General features: G+C 40.2%; 1 protein-coding gene across 1 annotated transcript in view; it reads left to right on the top strand.

Annotated features, from left to right (window-relative positions):
- Nucleotides 1-2,597: 2,597 nt before the first annotated feature.
- The window catches only part of jmy (junction mediating and regulatory protein, p53 cofactor), a 33,610-nt gene continuing 14,178 nt past the window's right edge, over nt 2,598-22,029 (top strand). Inside the window, 2 exon segments of the mRNA XM_034238979.1 lie at nt 2,598-3,889; nt 15,845-16,018. Of these exon segments, the coding sequence (XP_034094870.1) occupies nt 3,053-3,889; nt 15,845-16,018 (1,011 nt within the window). The 5' untranslated portion in view covers nt 2,598-3,052.

The following is a 22,029-nucleotide window of genomic DNA, read 5'->3' as shown; positions in this document are numbered from 1 at the left end:
TTAATGAGTCCAAATTTGAGATGTTTGGTTCCAACCGCAGTGTCTTTGTGAGACGCAGAGAAGGTGAGCGGATGGTTTCTGCATGTGTGGCTCCCACCGTGAAGCATGGAGGAGGAAGTGTGATGGTGATTTATTCTAAATTCAAGGCACACTTAACCAGCATGGCTACCACAGCATTCTGCAGCGCCATGCCATCCCATCTTGTTTGCTCTTACTGGGACCATCATTTGTTTCTCAACACACAATGACCTCAAACACAGCTCCAGGCTATGTGAGGGCTATTTGACTAAGAAGGAAAGTGATGGAGTGCTGCGTCAGATGACCGGACCTCCACAATCACCCGACCTCAACACAATTGAGATGGTTTGGGATCAGTTGGACCGCACGCAGAGTGAAGGAAAAGCAGCCAACAAGTGCTCAGCTCCTCTGGGAAGTCCTTCAAGACGGTTTGAAAACCATTCCAGGTGACGACCTCATGAAGCTGACAGAGAGAAGCCAAGAGTGCAAAGCCTTTCATCAAGGCAAAAGGGGGCTACTTTGAAGAATATAAATCATATTCTGGATTTTTTAACACTTTTTTGTTTACTAGAGAATTCCATATGTGTTCTTTTATAGTTTTGATGTCTTCAGTATTGATCTACAATGTAGAAAAAAAATCTAATAAATAAAAACCTTCGAATGAGAAGGTGTGTACGGACTTTAGACTGGTACTGTATATTATTGTGTTATAATTTAATAGCCTATAATATATTGCATAAAATGAGACATTCTGCATAGTGACTTATTTTACTTTTGATCATTTAAGTATTGTTTGATTCTATGGTATCAAACAATGCAAATAACAGCAGTGTTAATCTTTTGTTCCCTGTTTAAAGAAGACAGATTATATGTGCTGCTGCCCTCTAGTGCATGAAAACACAAAATGTTTTTAAAACTGGGATTTGTGTGTGAGAAAGTATGTTTTTTTCTGGATTACCTCAGGGATTTTCATTTCATGTAGTTGTCGGCAAAGTGGTGTGGGAATATAAGGACGTGATATTACTCTGTAAGAAACTTTTAAAAAAAAGGGTATAATAATAATTCACAACACTTATCGAGTGAACCACATTTACCATGTAACTAAAGGTCCTCATCCATTATAATTATAATTGAAATATGTGGCCTTGGTCGAGTGATAAATGGTTTACGTGTACTGTTTCCAGACAACCCTCTCTTTTTTCTCCTTTATTCAAGACAATATAGATGTACTGTACATCAAACATTATATGCACACTAAACATTGACATCAAGGGTAGGGTAGATAGGTATACAGGCCTACATATAGAACAAAATATATAAGGAAATAATGAAAGAAATATAAAGAAAATAAGGATAATTAACAATTTCAACTAAAATATGTATCAAATACACATTTGCTTGTTAACAGACACTTGTGAAAATGTAATATTTCTTATTTTTTAAGCTTTGTTTATCTTTATGTCTTTTGTCTCTGTTTACTAGCCGTACAGCATCCTGCCGTCGTTACGTTCTGCGCGCCTACGTCACGGATTTGCCCACGTGCAGATGTTTATGCTCCTCGTGCACGTCTCCAGGGGACAGAGCTATTATACATCCATGGGACAGAGGCGGAGAGAAACTGCGACTTGAAGAAAGCAGAATGAAAATAGAGGATAACTGATAAATAATGTATTTTAAGACATTCAATTACAGAATTAGAACAAATATAATACAAACAAAATAATGCAGATTAATGTTAAGCATTGCCTGACGTTCGGTTTGATAAACTCTCCAAGTAAAGGGACAATTGTGCTGCCTTCAGGGCCTATGGAAAAAAAATGTTTTATGAGAGTTTACTTACTAGCACGAAACATGTCTTACCTTAAAATTATGATTTGAGAACCTTCATCAAGATGTATTTCGCATACATCAAATATCTATGAATTATTTAACTATAAAATGTATTATTATCCTTCATAACAAAAGTCAAGATTTTACACAACATATAAACTGTACATAAATATATTTCATTTTGATAGATACAAAAGTATTAGCATCAAAATACACTTGAAGTACCAAAAGGGCAGATTGGCTCATTAAAGAATTATATATATAATATGACTTGTTTTGATTATAATTATTGATGTAATACTGTGTTTATCACAGCTGGTAAATGTATAGATCATTTAAAATCCTGCTTATACGGCAGGGTAGCATGTGGATTTTCTCCAGGTGTGACTAAAGTCTGATTTAAGTGTTGTTTAAATGTCTTATGATTATTCCGAATCTGAAAAGTAACTAAAGGTATTAAATAAATGTGGTGGAGTAAAAGTACACCATTTAGCTCTGAATGGTAGTGGAGTGAAAGTACAACTTGATTAAATGTACTTAGTTCCCTAACATCAATATTATACTATGTTGTACAACAGTATTATTTTTGTTTCATCACGTTCATTTCACAATTACAGTGGCTTCTTTCTCTAACACTATCATTTGCTATTTACTTCATGAAACCTGAACGCAACACTGAGAGGGGGGAGGGGGTGCACCATTTAAATCCCTCCCCGGATTTGACAAACGCACGCACGCACGCACCTTGTCTTGCTTGTAAACAGAAGTTCACACGTGACACCGTCGCGCGACCGCATTGTCTGCAAGCGGACAAAGAGCAACGGTTAGTTATCACCGAGAAACGGGCAGGTGGTGTCATGACAACAACGGACAGTATGGATCTGACTTTCCTCCGTGGTTTGCGCCGCTGTGTGCGAGCTCGTACGGCCGCGTGAACTTCTTTAATGTCTGGATCCCAAATCCGGCGGTGTGGGGGGATAACGACGTTGGCTACGGTGTTTTTTCCAGCTCACACGCAGCTGGCAGCGGGTAAACAAAGCTGGACCGCCTTTGTTTCCCTTCTTAATTTACCTAGTTGGAGGATTCACTTCACCTGCGTCAAATCTTACTTTTCCAGCTAACGTAAGCTAACTGTTAGCGTCGACTTTAGGTTTTTTTTAATTTATTTTTAGCTAATCTCTTTTTTTTTAACTGGCTGCATGAGATGTCATTCACGATGGAGGATAACTTGGAGTCCGAATGGGTGTCCGTCAGACCGAGAGTCTTCGACGAAAAAGAGAGGCATAAATTCATCTTTATCGTGGCCTGGAACGACATCGAGGGAAAGTTCGCCATAACCTGCCACAACAGAACCGTCCAGAGGCGGAGTACCGTGCTGTTGGACCCTTTCATGGACCTTCCTGCCCCCGGTACTTCCGTGGCAGAGAAGCACACAAAAAGTAAGAAAGATGAAGCGTGCCAAGTGGGTAAAGTAAGACCACACACTTTACCCAAAACAAAGACTGTTATTGGTGACAAAAACGCTCTAAAACCCGTCTGTTCAAAGACCGAGTGTGTCAGTCCCACACAAGGGTCCTGGGATATTGTGACACCGAAAGTAATAGATATCGAGGTCCTGGACCCCGTGGATGTCCCGCTTTCCCCGGATGATGCTGACCTAGGGGACTGTGAGAGCAGCGGCCGGGAGGACTTCAGCTGGGCCGGGCTGTTCTCCTTCCAGGACCTGAGGGCAGTGCACCTCCAGCTGACCGCCGTCAACTCGGACTTGGAGCCGTGTTTACCCTCCTTTCCCGAGGAGCAGTCCGGTGTGTGGTCGGTGATATTCGGAGCCCCAGGTGTGTCCCAGCGGGAGACAGACGCCCTGTGCTACCAGCTGCAGGTGTACCTGGGCCATGCCCTGGACACCTGCGGCTGGAAGATCCTCTCCGAGGTGCTTTTCTCCGAGAGCGAAGACACGGAGGAGTACTACGAGAGCCTGAGCGAGCTGAGGCAGAAGGGCTACGAAGATGCTCTAGAGAGGGCCAAAATACGCATTCAAGAGGTGAATTCACATATTCTTTAATGCACTTGTACTGTTCTTAAGTTCAATTCTGAAATACTTGTTCTCTACCCGAGTGTGTCCATTACCGGCTACTTTATATTTCTACTAAACTGCAAGTCAGATCCAAATATTCCTGTTTATTTTACTCCCCTACATTATTTTACAACTTTAATTACTTGAATATTCAGATTAATAATAGAAGAGAGAGCCAGAATATGCATGCAAGAGGTGCATTCACTTATTCTTACATGATCATCTACTGCTCTTAAATTTCATTTTGAAATAATAAAGTCATGTCCAAAAAGCCCTACTTTTTCCCCACTACATTATGTTAAAACTTGAATATTCAGATTAATAATACACAATATAATCAAGGACCTATTTATTATGGTTGAAGATAACAATCCCATGTTGAGATTCACAAGCTACCTGGCATTACACCGTTATAAGCTCCTCCTTTACCAGCTGCCACATACAGGTGATGAACACAATCATTCATCAATTAGTATAATTCAGTAATATAACATGTATTCAATTTGATATGGGCCGATTTGTAGAATAAGTACTTTTTGTTCTTCAAGTACATTTTTAACGCTAAAACTTTCACACTTTTTGTAACAATATTTATACATAGTGAAACATATCTCAGTACTTCGTCCACCACGTTTGAAGGAGATGCAGTTGTGATATGAATCTGTTTGTACTTTATGAAAAGCACATTTTTACACTCATTAAAGCCAGCCTTATATTACATGGGAAGATATTTGTTTAGAACAACCACAGACTCCAAAGAACATGTCGTTTTGAGAGCATAATTGAGCCTCATGGTCTGCTCTTTCTCCTCCTCTTCCTTTGTCCCCCTGTGATCTACCATCTGTTGCTGCAGCTCTCTGGCCTGTAATATGATCTGCTCCAGCCACACATCACACTCCAGTTGGTTGAACACTTTAAAGGGAGTCTCCTAGAAAACAAATAGGAGAACAATTGGAGGTGGAGTTACAGAAACGACACCACAGCTGTTGAGATTGTTTCCTGACAGCTGAAGTTGTGTTTTTAGCTAACAAAGCATGTAAGAAGCTAACGTTTAAGTCTGTAGGGAATGTGCAAGTGGAGGTAAAAGTAAAATACTGTTAGTTCTGGTTTAATCTTTGACATTGTTTTTACAGCTGGTTTATTTATCTGCAGTAATAGGACATGTTCTTAACCTGTAAAGGATAAGAACATGTGATCATTCACTTTTTTTTAAACATTTCAAAATCAACAAGTCTTGAGATAAATGCCTTTCACTGGACACAAAGGATAAGAACATTTGCTGTCAGACAATTTCATTGAAGTTGCATGTTTTAGAAATACTCAAGTAAAATACAAGAACTTAAGTTTGATGAAATGTTCTAAGATACATTTCACCACTGCAAATATCCCCAAGCAGGTAGAATAAAGGTAAACACGCATTGTGGAACTACTGTGAACTCAACTGTAAAATCACAGTCACTGTGTTTTGGAGAGGAGACAATGCCTCAGGCAGGGTCTTTCACCTGTTGCTTTGTTCAACTGAATGGCACACAACAGCTGAGTAATGGTTAAGCCCAACCAGGAAGTCATTCTTTGATTACATCTAGGCTGTGTTTGAAATGGCATACTGCATAATACATCCATTGGTACGCTCTGCCTTCTAAATGAAAGATGAAGTATGCCAATGCCGGCCAACTGTTCACACAGTGTTTCCGTCGATCAATGAATCCACTAATTGCTGAAGCTCTAAAATCGGGTGGATCTTATTGTTATGTAAGAGTTTCATTGATTCTCTGTTGCAAGTGAGGGATGACTTTCTGTGTTACTGGTAGGATGAGTCAAATCCCGGTGATAAGGGAGGGCCAAGTGAGAGTCAGCAGTAGAACTAAAATGATACAATTTAAACGATCACAATCTGAGTCTGCAAATATTTTTGATAACATTATTCATTTTGAATACATTTTTAGAGCAACATTTTCTAGCTCCAGATTCTCAAATATGAGGATTTGCATGTTGGTTATTATACATTGAATATCTTCTGGTTTTGGACTTTTGGTTGGACAAAAAATGTGTCTAACCTCCAGGATGTTGTACAACGCATCTACATGTATAGTAAAACAAAGAATCAGGTACTCACTAGCGCTGTGAGTATTGCCCGTTAGCGATAAGGGAAGCACAACATATTTTAGTGACGCACATTCCTTCCACTGGTGTGTTTGTTGTCTGGAACCCATTTGTTTCAATGTTGTGTAGGGAGCAGCTGGAGATTCACTGGTGCCTTGTATCACATGATGCAGCCCCAGGCTCAGTCAGGTTTGGGACGATAACTGGGACAAATATGCCAAAAAACAGACCGATGGAAAACGATCTACGGCTGTAGGGCATGTATCGGTCAATGAGACTTTTTGGTTTTCCTGTGACAGAATTAGGTTGCCAAAAGTCAACCCGACACATTGCAAGCCAATAGCTTCATTATATTGACTTCACCTTGTAGTTGTGTATGTGTGATGGTAGTGTAAAGAGGTCTGTTTAAACATGAACTACATTTGTAATGAGGGGTGGTTCAAGTTAAGCAGCATGGTCAAAGCAAGCTTAATGTGAGTGCATTACATGGACATGAATCACCTGTGTACATATGTACATATCCGGGATATTGTGTTGTACGTTGGCAAACACATGTAACAGGTAATCCAAAACACCTGATCATAGTTATGCCAATGTAAACAGTCATTGTTTGGGATTAAACATAGACTTACTTGAGTATAATGCAAACCTGCTAATGCTCATTAAGACTGCAGTTAAATTCCTCTGCTGATTAGTTTTCGGACCCTCGCGTTGATCCATTTTAATGGCTTGTTTTGTTCAATCAACTCCCCAAAACCACAGATATTCACTTTACTTCTCATGAAAGACAATAAGAACTATTTCATTCCTTTGAAAAGCTAGAAGCAAAGAATATTTTGCATTGTTGTTTGAAAAAGGATGGAAATCAAAATGATTGCTTTTAAATGTTCTGGCTAATTGACCAATGTGTTCAGCTCTAATGTACATTGACCTTTACATCCTAACTCGATGAACACAGACTTATTCACAAAAAGGATAATAGGCAGGTTGTGTAAGTTGTGATGTGTTTACGTACAAAGCTTTTGTTTAGTCATGGTGAGTGTGCACACTAGCTGCATCGTGAGATTAGTTGGCCAGACTGTGGCTTTGTTGGAAAACATTTCAGCTAAGTGTGTTTACATTGCATGATTCAAGTTGGGGTTTAGTTTTCCTTAGACCCATCTTGCATGTTTGCCTTCTTAGCATTCAGGTTAATTAAAGAGCTATTACACAACGTCTGCTCGGTTTACAGTCCAGGCGTGTTCCTTCTGCCAAACAGTTCAATTAAAAGGCAGAGATTACTCCAGCAAGACGGTGCACATTTAGAACTGACATACTGGAAAAGTGAGGTAGTCCTGATGATAGAGCTCTTATCACTCCAGTAATTACGGAATCACTGCACTTGGAACTGCTTTTTGATGCACATTGTGTATATACATGCTCATGTATATTTTAATGACCTCATTCAAATTAGTTTGAAGAGAATTGAGTGCATTTGATCTTGTAGTTGACCTTTTTAGTTCTGTCAATTTTCTTAGGGTAGGTCAGGGTTTTTGGGAAAAACAGGAAGCAGTGTTTGTGATGCATCAACACAAAGAATACAATATATTTCAATTTAAAAGCAGGTATGAGACTTTGTAATAATTATACATAAGCTATGTGAAGAGATAACTGTCTCACAGCCTGGATGCGGCCTTTGACTCTAGACAAGCCTTTTGGATGGCTGCGAGAACTCTATTCATTTAAACGGGGTTATGGGTTGTGCAGTTTGTCTCCACTTATATTTCAATATCTTGACAACATACCTATTTTATTTTATTTACTTGCACTATTATCTGTTTTGTGTTGCACTGTAGCTATGTACATATGACAATAAAAGCCTTGAACCTTGATACCTGAACCTTGATACCAGGCAGGATGGATCCATGCTTTTTTGTTGTTTATGCCAAATTCTGACGCTACCGTCCGAATGTCGCAGCAGAAATCGAGACTCATCAGACCAGGCAACATTTCTCAAATGTTCTATATCCAATTTTGTTGAACCCGTGGGAATTGTAGCCTCAGTTTCCTGTTCTTAGCTGACAGGAGTGGCCCCTGTATGGTCTTCTGCTGCTGTAGCCCATCTGCTCCAAGGTTCCACATGTTGTGTGTTCAGAGATGGTCTTCTGTGTACCTTGGTTGTAACTAGTGGTTATTTGAGTTACTGTTGCCTTCCTATCTTCTTGAACCAGTCTGGCCATTCTCCCCTGACCTCTGGTATCAACAGGACATTATCTCCCAGAGCACTGCTGCTCACTGGATATTTTCCCCTTTTCGGACCATCCTCTGTAAACCCTAGAGATGGTTGTGCGTGAGGATCCCAGCAGATCAGCAGTTTCTAAAATACTCAGACCAGCCCGTCTGGCACCAACAACCATGCCACGTTCAAAGTCACTTAAATCTCCTTTCTTCCCCATTCTGATCAGTCTTGACCATGTCTATGCCTAAATGCATTGAGTTGCTGCCATGTGATTGGCTCAGGGGCGGATCTACGGGGGGGGGCAAGGGGGGGCAGCTGCCCCCCCCACTGTAGAGCCTTGCCCCCCCAGCTGCCCCCCTAACTTTTGTTTCCCTAAAACTGTACTAAAACAAACCTACACTATTTCCACAAGCTTCTCAAGCAACAAAACAAGCATTACATTAGTTAAAAGTGAATCATTTTAAATATCATTTTAGGCCCGTTAAAAACGCAGCTACGGCCCTGCATTAAACTGCGGAGCGGCGTTCACACAGACCGCGGCTCACACCGCTGCAGAGAGGGAGCGAGCTGTCCCAGCACCTATGGATCAGCTTCCCCTGGGAGCATTTCCCTTTCCACTAGTTTTGTTTTTACTAAGGACGAGAGCTTGAAACTAAATATTAATAAAACGCTTTAGTTTGAATCGATAGCGTTTAACAGACGGGCGCTGTTTCGGGCGTTACGTTACAAAATACTACGCAGACAGCGCTAGCTGGGAGATCGATCACTTTGCTAAACTACGCGGTAGCCTACTATTAAATCCACGTAAACTACACATCACAGCAATGAGGCCAGATCAATGAAACCAGGATACATCCTTTACCGTAAAAACTGGATCCAAACACAGCTGCCTGTGTGCGCTTGATCAATACTTTCTGATGTTATATGATATGCTACATATTAGCTAGGCTACATGGCCCTAACTTGTAAAGTTATACAAGCATTTGTACCAGTGCTTTTCACAAGTAGACTCTTGCAGGCCAGAGTATAGGAGTGATTCAACAACAACACAAATACATATGAGAAGTGATCAGGATGAACAGAAAGAGGAAAAGGAAAAGAGAGTTCACTGAAGAGACCAGGAGGGTCAGAGCAGGAGGAAGAGGAGGAGATGAAGAGACCAGGAGGGTCAGAGCAGGAGGAAGAGGAGGAGATGAAGACATTAGTGAAGAAGAAGAAATGTATGTGAGGAATAAAGATGAAGTATCAGAAAGAGGGACAGAGGCAGGGATCAGGAGGCAGATGAAACTCCAGCTGGACCACATGGTATGTTCTTATTCTCCTTACATATTCCATCACAGCAGCACAATCTAGCAGCTCTTAGTATTGACAAATATTGATTGAAATGTGTTGCTGCACAGGTCACCTTCAGCTCTCTGAAGAGATGGGTGATGTCATTTGTGTACTTAATTATAACTAAGTACTTACAGTATGCAGAATTCTGAGTATTCTCTGAATCGGGTGCCTTTTGGGTCTTTATATCTTTGAAAAATGAAACCAAAATGTTTGGTCATAATCTGGTAGTAGACTACTTACATGTTCCCACCTCAGGCACAAAATATAAATAATTACTAGGAATTTCCTTGAAAAAATGTAACAGAGTTGAAGTTTTTGACAAAAAGTAGGCATGAGACCTTGTTTAGATATGGCACCACATGGAAGTCAAGGACATTACAAAATTGTAATATTTTGCAAAACTATTGTTTATTTTTGTAATAAACAATTATTTACTATTATTAATTCATATAACAGAGTTGAAATGTTGAGCTTGTCAATCTTAATCTGAAAATACAAAAACTGAAATATAGGTAAGAGAAGAAAGTGACACTTTTGTGATGTAATTCCCTCAATGCAGATCACACATGGACTGATCCATTATTTTAATAGGAGGGTAAATGGTATGGCGTGACAGGGTTGAAACAAACTGAGGGACAATATTGCAATTTCATAGATAATTCAAGTATTTTTTCAGAATTGATTTTTGATCAGTTAAAGTTGACAAGCATATGATTATATTAGCAGCAACATTTTGGGATAATTGGCCATTTTGATTTGTTTAATATTAAATGAATATGTAATAATGCTTAGTGAGGACATGCACATATGTCTGTCTAAGACAACCCATTTTTGTGTCTGTCTAAAACAAAATATATATTTAATTTGACATTGTAATGCATAGTGCTGTAGTTGTCGACGAGTCGACTTCAAAATATCGTCGACGACATATTTCCGCGTCGACGCGTCGCCACTATAGACTGTATATATGGTCGCCACACACACGTGGGTCACCCAAAGCAACAAGCAGTTCGCAATCGCACTTCTAACACAATGGAGACTGAAACGGCTATCACCTCCTCCTCACAGGATTGCGCACGAAGCCCTCAAACGAAAACATCTCGCCCCAGGTCTTCAAAAGCATGGGAATATTTTAAAGTTAGTCCAAAACGCAAAGATATTTATATATTTATATCTCACTGAGATTGCTGCTTGACCGGAAGCAGCAGCTAGCTGTGGTGGCAACCATTAGCAGCTAGCATTTGCTCTCCGATTTTTACATAAAAATGGAATTATGGATTATAAATTCAATAATTTGTGTATACATAGACGTTAAAAACCTATGGATTAACCGATTCAGCCGCGTTTTTTCTCATTTTAATGCCATTGAACATGTATTTTGATCAGATTGACAGCTACGGCGGTGAGACGATCTCCCTAGAAGCTCTGTGAAGGTACGTGTTGTGATGACTGTATTTGCTTCCCCTGTCGCGAGTCCGGATCACTCAGTGATGATACTATGTACCTACATAATCTGTGGAGTCTCAGCTTTAATCGGATATCTTGTATGTGCAGCTACGATAAGTAATAAGGGTACTTTTATCTTGAGTTCTGTGCCAATGTCCGTTAGCATTTTTCGCTCAGGGGTCATTTAGATAGCATTTTAGTTTGCTTCTTATGAGACTTGTGTTTTGTTTTGTGTTGGTAAACATGGTTTGTATCGTCAGTTAGCTGAGATTATTTCCGTTAATCTGGTATAACACATTAATAGGTTCTTAAATATTAAGATCCCCTGAGACACAGTATCGTGACAAAAAAATTTTTTACATTACGTTTTTTATGAATTGAACAACAGAAAAATAATCGTTCGATTAGTCGACTAATCGATCAAATAATCGCCCGATTAATCGTTTTCAAAATAATCGTTTCCCCCCAGCACTATGCAAAACAACCTGATCCATTAATTCATTGCTTTAAAATACATTTTGTAGTTTCCTTTCATTTAAAATGGTTGAGGTAAGCTTGGGGGACTCAAAGGGCACCCGATTGTTTGTCTGAACACCTTGTTTCTCTTGTGCATTAAAGAACACTTGTGTTAGGGCATGAATTAGCAATAAATAGGTTATATACAGTATAAAATACCACGTACTGTCCGCCCTCCTATGCCACCCTGGCATGACCTCTTGCCTCCCCTTTGCCCCCCCATGTAAAATGTTCTAGAACCGCCACTGGATTGGCTGATTAGATATATTATCTTTAACGAGCAGTTAAACAAGTGTACCTAATAAAGTGACCAGTGAGTGTATATACTGTATATTATTTGCTTGGAAACATTGCTTTTGACCAATTATAACATGGTATGAGAGGATATAACTTCACTGAAAGTCAATGTATGACTATTTCCACTAGGGATGTCCCGATCACCTTTTTTTGCTCCCGATCCGATTCCGATCATTTGATTTTGACAATCTGCCGATACCGATTTTTCCCGATCCGATCTTTAAGCAATGCATTAAGAGAAAAAAAGGTAACAGATAACGGCTGGTCATCCAACGCGATGAATTCAGCTATCTTGGCTGTTATGTTTTTGGCCTTTTCACTGTTCTGGGGCAGTTTCTCTTTCCTGAAAGTGTTGGTTGTTTCAGTGCCGTTACCTGAGTGGCCGTTACCTGAGTGGCCGTTACCTGAGTGGCCGCTGTGTACTCGTCGTGTTGTTGTTGGTGTTTGTTTCTCAGGTGGCGTATTAGATTGGTCGTGTTGAACGTAGCTCTGTTCTTTCCACCACGCGGAACCTCCTTCTTGTAAACATTGCATCTGGCTGTTACACTGCCTTCGCTTTCAATTTTATAATACTTCCAAACTCCTGACATTTTCTCTGTCCCGAGTCACCAGCTGAACGTAGCCTCTCGTTAGCTTACTGCTACTATTAGACACTGCGCCCACTCTGTTGCCAGATTTGAGAGAAAAAGCAACCAGGTCTGAAAACAAGCCCAAAAGAAGCAACACATACATGATGTTGTGTCATTTTAAACCAAAACTAAGGCCTCAGGATGACTTTAAGACGTGAACATGGTCATTTTGGTTTTGTAACATTAAATAAAATAGTAAAAATATTTCACGTGATCGAATCCGGACATCTCTAGTTTTCACTTCATTGACCCGTTCACCATCAACATCACACGAGGCAAAATCAATCAAAAGTTTAATTTGGGACAGAAGCGAAAGATTATTTGAATTATTGATTGTAACTGATCTAATTTTGTTTGTTTTCATTTCCTGAAGCCCAAAGATAAATGAATAATTTGACTGAGATGTATCCAACACTAAAGGATAATAAGTATGCACTTACATCTCAGACATCCCTAAAGATTGGGAAGCTGTGAGGAGGGGACTGTTTGGTATCTTAGGTTTAAAAAAAAAAAAACTTAAATAATTAATAGCTACAAAGTGCTTGTACAGTCAATCATCTCATTAATTATTCAGTTCTTTGTTTTGTCTCTAATTAAGAGTCTTGCTGGCTTCTTGAAGTGCAGGCTGATTAGCTCACAGTCACTGACCCTCTGGCTTCATTCCTTTCATCATAAACACATAGATTTGTCTATGTAAATAAAACTAAATCAGGAAATTAAAGAAACATCTAACTTAAAAGGAAGTAGTAATAGAACATCCAGTGTCAAGAGACTCTTTATTCCAGCAATCTTTGAATGCTTTGTAAGTGAAATAGCAAAAGAAAGCTAACACTTAGTTGCTCTGCATAGCTAGAGTCCAAGCAGGACAGTTTTCTGGGCTATCATCGACTGCAGGGTCAGGGAGGCGCTGTACGGGTTGGCCAGTGGTTACCACGGAGACACAGGCCCAAGGTAAACAGTAGGCGCAGTGTTCGAGCTGAATCGTGCAGTGTCTTTCCCCAACGTGGAGGGCTTTGGAAAAGCAGCCTGGAGTTCATATAAGAGTCTCTATTCATATCTATAGCTCCTTGCAGAGAGAAGAGCACTTTATCCAGCGCTTTGCTCGAAGACTGGGTGGAGGCACATTTCAATATTAACTGAGGCAGAAGTGAAGGAGCAGTATTGTGCTGTATGAAGATGGAGCTACTGGTTTCTGAAGATGAATTGTATTTGTGTGTACAATAGCTGTTTTGATAGCAGCGTTTATCTCTGGAACAATGAGCATTCTGTGGATAGCAGGACATATGGTACGGATAAGCAACAGTTGGGAGAATGTATTCTCATTGTACTACACTCAACAAGATATTTGATAATATCTGACCACACACATCTTTACAGAGGAACTCACTTACGTTTAGGACCCATTGTAATCATGGATTAGAATCACTTTACAAAATGCAGTTTCCTGTGTGAAATGAGCAAAGCGTCACAACCATGGTCTTATTATAACTAGCTCTATGGAAAGGGCTTATTTGTTCTTCACCTGGCAATATGTCGAGATAATACATCGAAAGTATCTCTTTTTCTCAATACATTTCTACTTTCGTTGAAAGGATCCTTTTTGCTGTTATTCTTCATTTTTCTTTTGTCAACAAATCCTATAAAAAAAAATTAAAAAAACAGCTGAAACAGTCTCCATCAAATGAACTATTCACCCCTGTTTAAGTTTTCTAAAGCTAGGGGCAGCCAATGATTTGCATTATTGCTTTAATAACAGATTACTTTCTAGATTAATCATTTGGTTTATAAATGATGAAAAAAGCGTCCAAATGTATTGAGTTTACATTGAATTATGTCTCACAAAAATAGCAAATAGTCAAAATTGAGAACCAGAATCCTGTTAAAATTAGGGCTGCAACAAACGACTAATTTGATAATCGATTAATCTATCGATTAATGAAACGATTAATCGACTATTCAGACTATTACTGTATGCCTTGCACAATTTCTCAAGCGCTCTTATTTAGCCATCAACTTTTAGATTTAGCTTGAGGTTGTTTTAGGCATGTGGAAACTAACAATGAAGACAATAAAGATGAATACTTGATTACAAAATACATATATTATTAAATTAACAAAATACATTGCTTTTTATTTAAATTAAATAAATAATATTTCACATCAAAAGAAACGTTGGAGCTTAACGGCGCGTAAAACACACGTGATGACGTCACCAACGAATCGACGACTGAATTAGTTGGAAACTAATTTGGTAATCGATTTTAATTAGGGATGCACGATATTGTTTTTTTGAAACCGATACCAATAACTTCCTGCTTCTCAAGACCGATACCGATAACCGATAATAATATAATATATATATTAAATGTACCTGTAGTTTTTGCACACCTGTTGGTAAAACAAAGACTAGTGAGCAAATGACATGAGCATTACTACTATGAACAAAACAAAGCCAAGAACAGTTTTGACTTTTTTTGAGTATTGCCTTTTTCAAAAGCCTCGTCGATAGGTAAAAGCCCCGGTGCCTTTGCAGCTGGCTTTGGATTCGCCGCTAGTTTAGCAGCGCAGGCGTCTTCGTGCGCTTTTAACACACCATCGTAGCGATGGCGATGTTTCAGGTGACAAATCAGGTTGGAAGTATTATAGCTCGTTGCCTTTTTCCCTCCTCGTGGAACTTCTGCATTGCATTTGTTAATACAAATAGCAAGCGAACTATCTAACTCTGAAACTTTGAAATAGTCCCATACCACCGACGACATGTTTGTTTACTGTCCTGGCTTTACGGCCGCACACCATTTACGTCACAGCCAGGCATGAGTTAGGGAGCGCTGGATTTGTGAAGAACTCCCCTCTTCCTAAACCACTAATACCACAGTACTGGCAAAACAAGAGGAGCCGAGTGAAAAACAAGCGCCCCTCATCCCAATCCACCCACACCGCAGTATTTCTTTCTTTTTTTTTACCCAAAAAATATATTTTATATTATCGGGGCTATTAATACTTTTATCGGGTTTATCGGGATGACGTCATAATTCCTAATATCGGCCCGATAATTATCGTGCACTAATTTTTAATCGATTAAGTCGATTAGTTGTTGCACCGCTAGTTAAAATGGAGATCATCAAAATGAATTCTGTCATTAGACAGCAATAGGCTCTGGGCTAAATCCCACAGACGGGCTCGGTGAAGTTGTTTTAAGAGGCGGACTAACGCATAATCATTATTTGTGGTCTTTCCATGGGATTTATAGACGATAAAACATCTAAAAATAACACCATCCTTGCCCTTTAAAGTCGGAGAAGACTGTGTTGCTACATGTGTGTCTCTGACTGCACCAATATTCACCGCCACATCTTTTGTCCTCTTGATTTGTCCCAGGTGCTGGATAAACACAAAGCCCTGGACAGCATGGTGGAGCTGCTGCACGTGTACCCGGAGGAGGACGAGGCGTATGGAGAGCTGCTGGAGGCAACAACCCAGCTCTACCACTACCTGCTGCAGCCCTTCAGGGACATGAGGGAGCTGGCCATGCTGCGCAGACAGCAGATTAAGGTAATACACACGATCACACACACGCAGATACCACTACCATCTGTTTTGGGGCTTCATTTAAGTAGGTTTAGACCTCACTGTAGCCGGCTAACTGGTCTGTCCTGGAACACACTGTGACTGCACCAGTTAGATGCTGTTCTTTATGTTTGAAAAGCCATGGCTAGTGCTGGGAACAAGCACCGCTGCATGGTAATGTCCTTCATGGAGCCCACTAAGCCCACTGTAAGGACATTAGTTGCTGAGGATACATGTGCCGATGATGATGATGACGATGATGTAGCCGCTCTGTGCTACCCTGTAGATTTTCATCCGGGGGCTTCGCAGGTCAGAGGATCAGCCAGAGAGGCTTTTTTCCCTCCACCCAGAGCGGCTTAACAACCAGCATAAGTATTATTACAGCAGCCACTAAACCACTCGGTCATTCTGCAGCCTCAGCACACTCTTGTTTCCACACTCTTTCTGCGCTCACTTGTTGTTGTTTTCCTTTATTAGAGGCTTGAAAAGGGAAGTAAATCCTCAAGGTAATCTCTACTGTCTCATTGAGCTGGGTTCAGTCTTAACACACGCATGGTTTGGGTCAATAGGGGGATCCTTCACACACACTGGACTACTCCTTTAACAGCTCAGCAGGAATATGTTGGAGACCAAATCTATATGATCATATTGAAACAAAACTGCAGGGTGAAGGAATATTATGTTTTCTTTTACAATACAAATATTAAATTACATATTTGAATAAACAGAAATACGGCATCAGAACCACAACTACTGTCTTTGCAGTTAGCTGCTGCTTGAGTTACTTGGGCGTTTAATGTATGCTGTCTGATATCATAGCGGGTATTCCTGAGAGCAAAGAACATCACTTGATAATTGCTGACGAAATGTCCCAATCATAGCCATTTTTTGATTGAACTTAAAAATATAATGTTCTGCAGTTATGAGGAACAGGATTCTCTGTGCTTTCTGAGCGGATTTATTATACGATTGTTTGTGATGCACATCCAAGACGATGCTATTCTCATAGCGAGTGAGTCATGCTGAATATAAAAATATGTGCTTTACTTCTGTGTGTTCAGACTTAACTTAGTGAGGACTGAATCACCTCCTGTTGCTTAAAGATGACCAGCATGCACCTGTCCTATTAATAATTGATGTATTCATTCATTAATGATTGAACTACCCGTTTGAGTCGTACTTTGAGGGGAAAAAGTTCTACAATTCTAGCTTTTTTAATCTGAATATTCCTCTTTGAGTTATGGAAACACAGGACTATCTAGCCAACCTACCGATTTAATGACAATGTAAATATTAGGTTCCACTCAAATGAATGACATCAACAATTCCTCCTCAGTACTTCAACAACGTATTCACTGTACAACAATACAGAGCCAGTCAAATAAAAACAGAATAACACCTGTTATCAGACAAAACATCCCACTGTGAATATCCTCTGAGCCAATTCTTAAACGCCAGCTTGAAGCCTCCCAAGCTGCTTACGATTTCCTGGCAATCTATTCCTCCACAGATGCTCCGTAGTATAGGGACTTATTCTCCGCCACAGCCTTTGTAATTCTAATAACCACTGACTGCATAAAGGTGTGTCCCTTCCCCTCCAAACCATTGTGTCGGAAAAATCCCACAAGAGGAGAAAGTCAGTGTTGGAAAAAATAACAGATTCATACAACAGTGTAAATAACATGAGCCGAACATCTGCATCTCGTTAGGGAGGAAATGCAGTTTGAGTCTGAGTGGACTGTGCAGGCGTTCATATTATGTTACAAAGTATTGAATGCTGTTGAACTGGACCCATGCGGTCTCTCCCTTCAGAAACCCTTTCACCCCTCTGTTTTGTTGAGAGAACTTTCCCGTCTCTGAACTACATTCCTCACACAGCATGCTCCTCCAGCATCGTGTCACTAACCAACACTAGTCACTGTGTGGGTGTGTTATATGAGTGTTGGTTACAGTAGGATGGGATTAGGGTTCTTGGGTGGATGCTGATCTAAATTAGGCCTTTCACTGAATCACCAACATTTAAGGATCATCTTTCTCTAAAAACATCACTCTAGTGATGTTTTTGTTATCGTCAACAAATTCCATGAAAGTCCAAATCAATTAATTTATCCGACCAACAGGAATTGTGTGTGTCTGCCATATCTTCTTCCTCTGTGCCAAAGAGCTCTATTGTTGTCCAAAAACTACAAAAGAACCCACATCAATGAGCCTCACTGTTGTACTGGTTGACCTGGTTCTCATTACTATGAACACACACTGTTTCTTTTTTAACTCAATTCCACATACACCGTCCAAATACTTACCAGAGCCCCATGTAGATCCTTCCACTGTTTAAAGTAGTCCCCAACAAACTATTTACTCCTTTTGAGTGACATTGTTAAAAATACTAGTGTCCAGCTGTTTTAGCCTTAATTAAGAAATTAAAATAAAGATTTGTGTGTGTATGTTTTATATTAGAGACATTGTTTGTGTCTGTTTCTTCTTGGGATTTGCTGACGGTAAAAAAAAATAAGCATTAGATATACTAAGCTGACTGTTATTAATAATAGGTTTGATCATGATAACATCTGCAGAATATTGTGTCAATTAATCAGTTAATCTTTTGTACTATAATATATAATAATAATAACTAGAGAATGCAATTCCTGAAGAAAGCTAGTGGGAATGCTTTATGCTGAAAAGCTGACGCTGAATTATGCGGAAATGTAATGTGTAAGAAGAAAGTGAATAATTGAGATTGAAATGACACATGAACACTGGGGGCTTGAATGTGTGATGAGAGAAGAAAAGAAAGTAAAAAGGCTTGGAAAAGCAGCAGAATATTTGAACTGCAAACTTTTGAACTAACTTCATGGCGAATGATCTGTCGCCATGGCAACGGCATTTGATGACATCCCATAATACACTTAGATGCGTTGATGGCTGCATCGTTACCAAACCTGTGAAGTTTTGGGCCGTTTGGAGCATTTTCACTGAAGTTATGAGAAAACCGTGTTTCATGGCGAGCCTTGTGTTACCATGGCAACGGCATTTGAAGAAATCTCAAAACTCTCACGTAGATGTCGTCACAGCTGGACTGTTAGCACACATGTGAAGTTTGAGCACTTTTTGAACATTTTCATTGGAGTTACAGCGACATCGTGTTTTATGGCGAGGGATGCGTTTCCATGGAAACGGCATATGATGACACCCCATAATTGACGTAGAGCTGTTGAGGGCAGGACCGTTACCCTTTATCTGAAGGCTGCTGCTCTGAGCATGTCAGTTGGAGCGATGACATCATCGTGTTCCATTACACAGGTGTTTATATTTGAGCTAACGACGTGTCCAGAGATCAAAGGTTTCCATTGTTCTGAATGAGAGATGAACCTCTTACATGTGAACGTTTTGTGGAAGAACCGTAACAGATATCTGTGAAATATCAAAACGTGAAGCATCTCAAAGACCTTGAGTATCTGAAGTGTAATTTTTGTGTAGTTTCGGGTTAATAATGTGGCCTTTTTGGCAGTTTAACTAAAGGTATGCGGCTGCTGCTGTGAGGAAATATCTGCCTGAAATTACAATGGGCTTCAATGGAGACATGTTGAAAGTTTTTGTCACTTCATGCCCTCAAGAGGCATTTTGTTTAATTATTTTTTGCTTAATTATTTGTCATTTTTCAAGCTACGAGATGTTTTCCTACGTTTGTCATGAAAAATTATGTCTCAGGAATGTAGGGTTTGGGAATTATTTCATTCCCACTAAATGATATACTATAAAGTAGAATAGAGAAAGGTTTTTCCAAAGCCAAGGTTGTCAAAAGAAATCTGTCATAGAAGACCAAAAAAAGATGATTTTACAACTGAATAATCCTGAAATATCTTGTTATATTAATAATAATGCTGATATTGTTAAAGATGTATCAGAAATATATTCATAATTTATGGAAAACCATCCAGAGATCCATCTTATTTCCTTTGTGCAGACGTCCCTTTCAAACTAGTGGATTCATATTTGAAAACAGTGGGCCTTTAGGAGGCAGAGAGGTCAAATACTTTGAAGTTGCATTATGGGATTGTAGTGCAGTGTTTTTGGAGCTTACTAGAGGCTAAAAGGCAGGATATCCAGACCTACGTGTCTTGTGGGACCCCAACAGATGGTAGAAGTCTCATTTACCTGAAGACTTGAGGTGTACCTTCCCCCAACCATTAGCTTGTTCTGTCTGAGAATCTGAACTCCACACATTGCCAAAGTTCCAGCTCCAACACCTGCTCCCCTCAGGGCGATCCAACGGCTGAAAACAAAGCTGTATGCAAATGAATCCTTGATGCCAGCGTTGGTTGGTTTCTCCCAAACTGATGAGACAGAAGACGAACAAATCGTATGCTTAATGAGAAAGAAGAAAGGGAAGTAGAGAAGGTCAGGTACTTTAATTTACATGCAGTTTGCATCCGACTTAATGTCACAAAGGTGATGTGAAAAGCTTCAGAGCAACCGAGTATCAGAAGCTTGTAGAGTTACAAGCTCTCCTGACTTGATCTGCCAGTGTGAATACACACGGACATTTGTGAGGATGTTGTAAAGCCTCAACAGTGCAATCACATGGGTCAAACACTAGAGCACATGTTGTAGTGGAGGAGTTCTGCTATTGCTTGTGTTAAAACATATTTTGATCTATAAAATAAATAACCTAAAAATCTGTTATATATTAATGTTTCTATTACATTCTATAACATGTTTTTATGGGGTATTTCTTTTCCATTCTACTCTTAAGAAAGTGCTGTTCAAAAAACGGTGTTATTGCTTAAATGGAGAAAACAGCAAACTCACAAATGACCTGCCGGATCTGGAGAATATTGCTTAGAAAATGACTTAAAAAGTGAATCAATTGTCAATAGAGTTACTTTCCTGTCGATGGAATAAATGTTTAATTGACTAAGTGTCGTCGGTGTAGATATTCAGCTGTGTCTTCTCTGCATTGTTATCTCTTTGTACTCCTCTGAGTAGTTGACATCTTATGTCTGAGTAGTTGACTGAATCAGCGAGAGAGAGAGCAGATGGATCGGTGAATGAAAGCTCACCTGAATGAATCCTCAACAAAAGGTGTCAAGTATTTTGCTGAATGGAGCATTGTTGGACAGCCTTAATGCGTGTTAGAGGACTGCAGTGTCAGTGTCCTGCTGCCCAGAGGGTCAGAGGGCAGACATGAATTAAAAATGTGGTTTGTTGTACTTTTGTAGCGCAGTGAGCTCCAGTTACTGTTTCGACTGCATTATCACATGGCAACGGTCGTCACGGGGCGGTTATTTATACACCTACTGTGTTAACCCTTAGCTGACGGGCAAATCTTACTGAAATTTGGATAGATATTATGCAAATGAAGCGGCTCCATGGCATGAGTTAAAAATAAATTAGCAGGAAACCGATGGACTGTCCACTCCAAGTAGGGAATGAGTCCTTACCCCAAGTGAAGGAGTTCAAGTATCTCGGGGTCTTGTTCTCGAGTGAGGGAACAATGGAGCGTGAGATGGGCCGGAGAATCGGAGCAGCGGGAGCGGTACTGCAGTCGCTTTACCGCACCGTTGTGACGAAAAGGGAGCTGAGCCAGAAGGCAAAGCTCTCTGTCTACCGGGCCATTTTCGTTCCTACCCTCACCTATGGTCATGAAGGATGGGTCATGACCGAAAGAACGAGATCGCGGATACAAGCGGCCGAGATGGGTTTTCTCCGCAGGGTGGCTGGTGTCTCCCTTAGGGATAAGGTGGGAAGTCATCCGGGAGGGACTCGGAGTTGAACCGCTCCTCCTTCGCGTCGAAAGGAGCCAGTTGAGGTGGTTCGGGCACCTAGTTAGGATGCCACCTGGGCGCCTCCCTAGGGAGGTGTTCCAGGCACGTCCAGCTGGGAAGAGACCAAGGGGTAGACCTAGGACCAGGTGGAGGGATTATATCTCTTCGCTGGCCTGGGAGCGCCTTGGGATCCCCCAGTCAGAGCTGGTTGATGTAGCCAGGGAAAAGAAA

The sequence above is a fragment of the Gymnodraco acuticeps genome, unplaced genomic scaffold, assembly GCF_902827175.1.
Source record: "Gymnodraco acuticeps unplaced genomic scaffold, fGymAcu1.1, whole genome shotgun sequence".
NCBI lineage: Eukaryota > Metazoa > Chordata > Actinopteri > Perciformes > Bathydraconidae > Gymnodraco > Gymnodraco acuticeps.
Note: the sequence above shows the minus strand (reverse complement) of the source record. Positions and strands in the feature narration are given on the sequence as shown.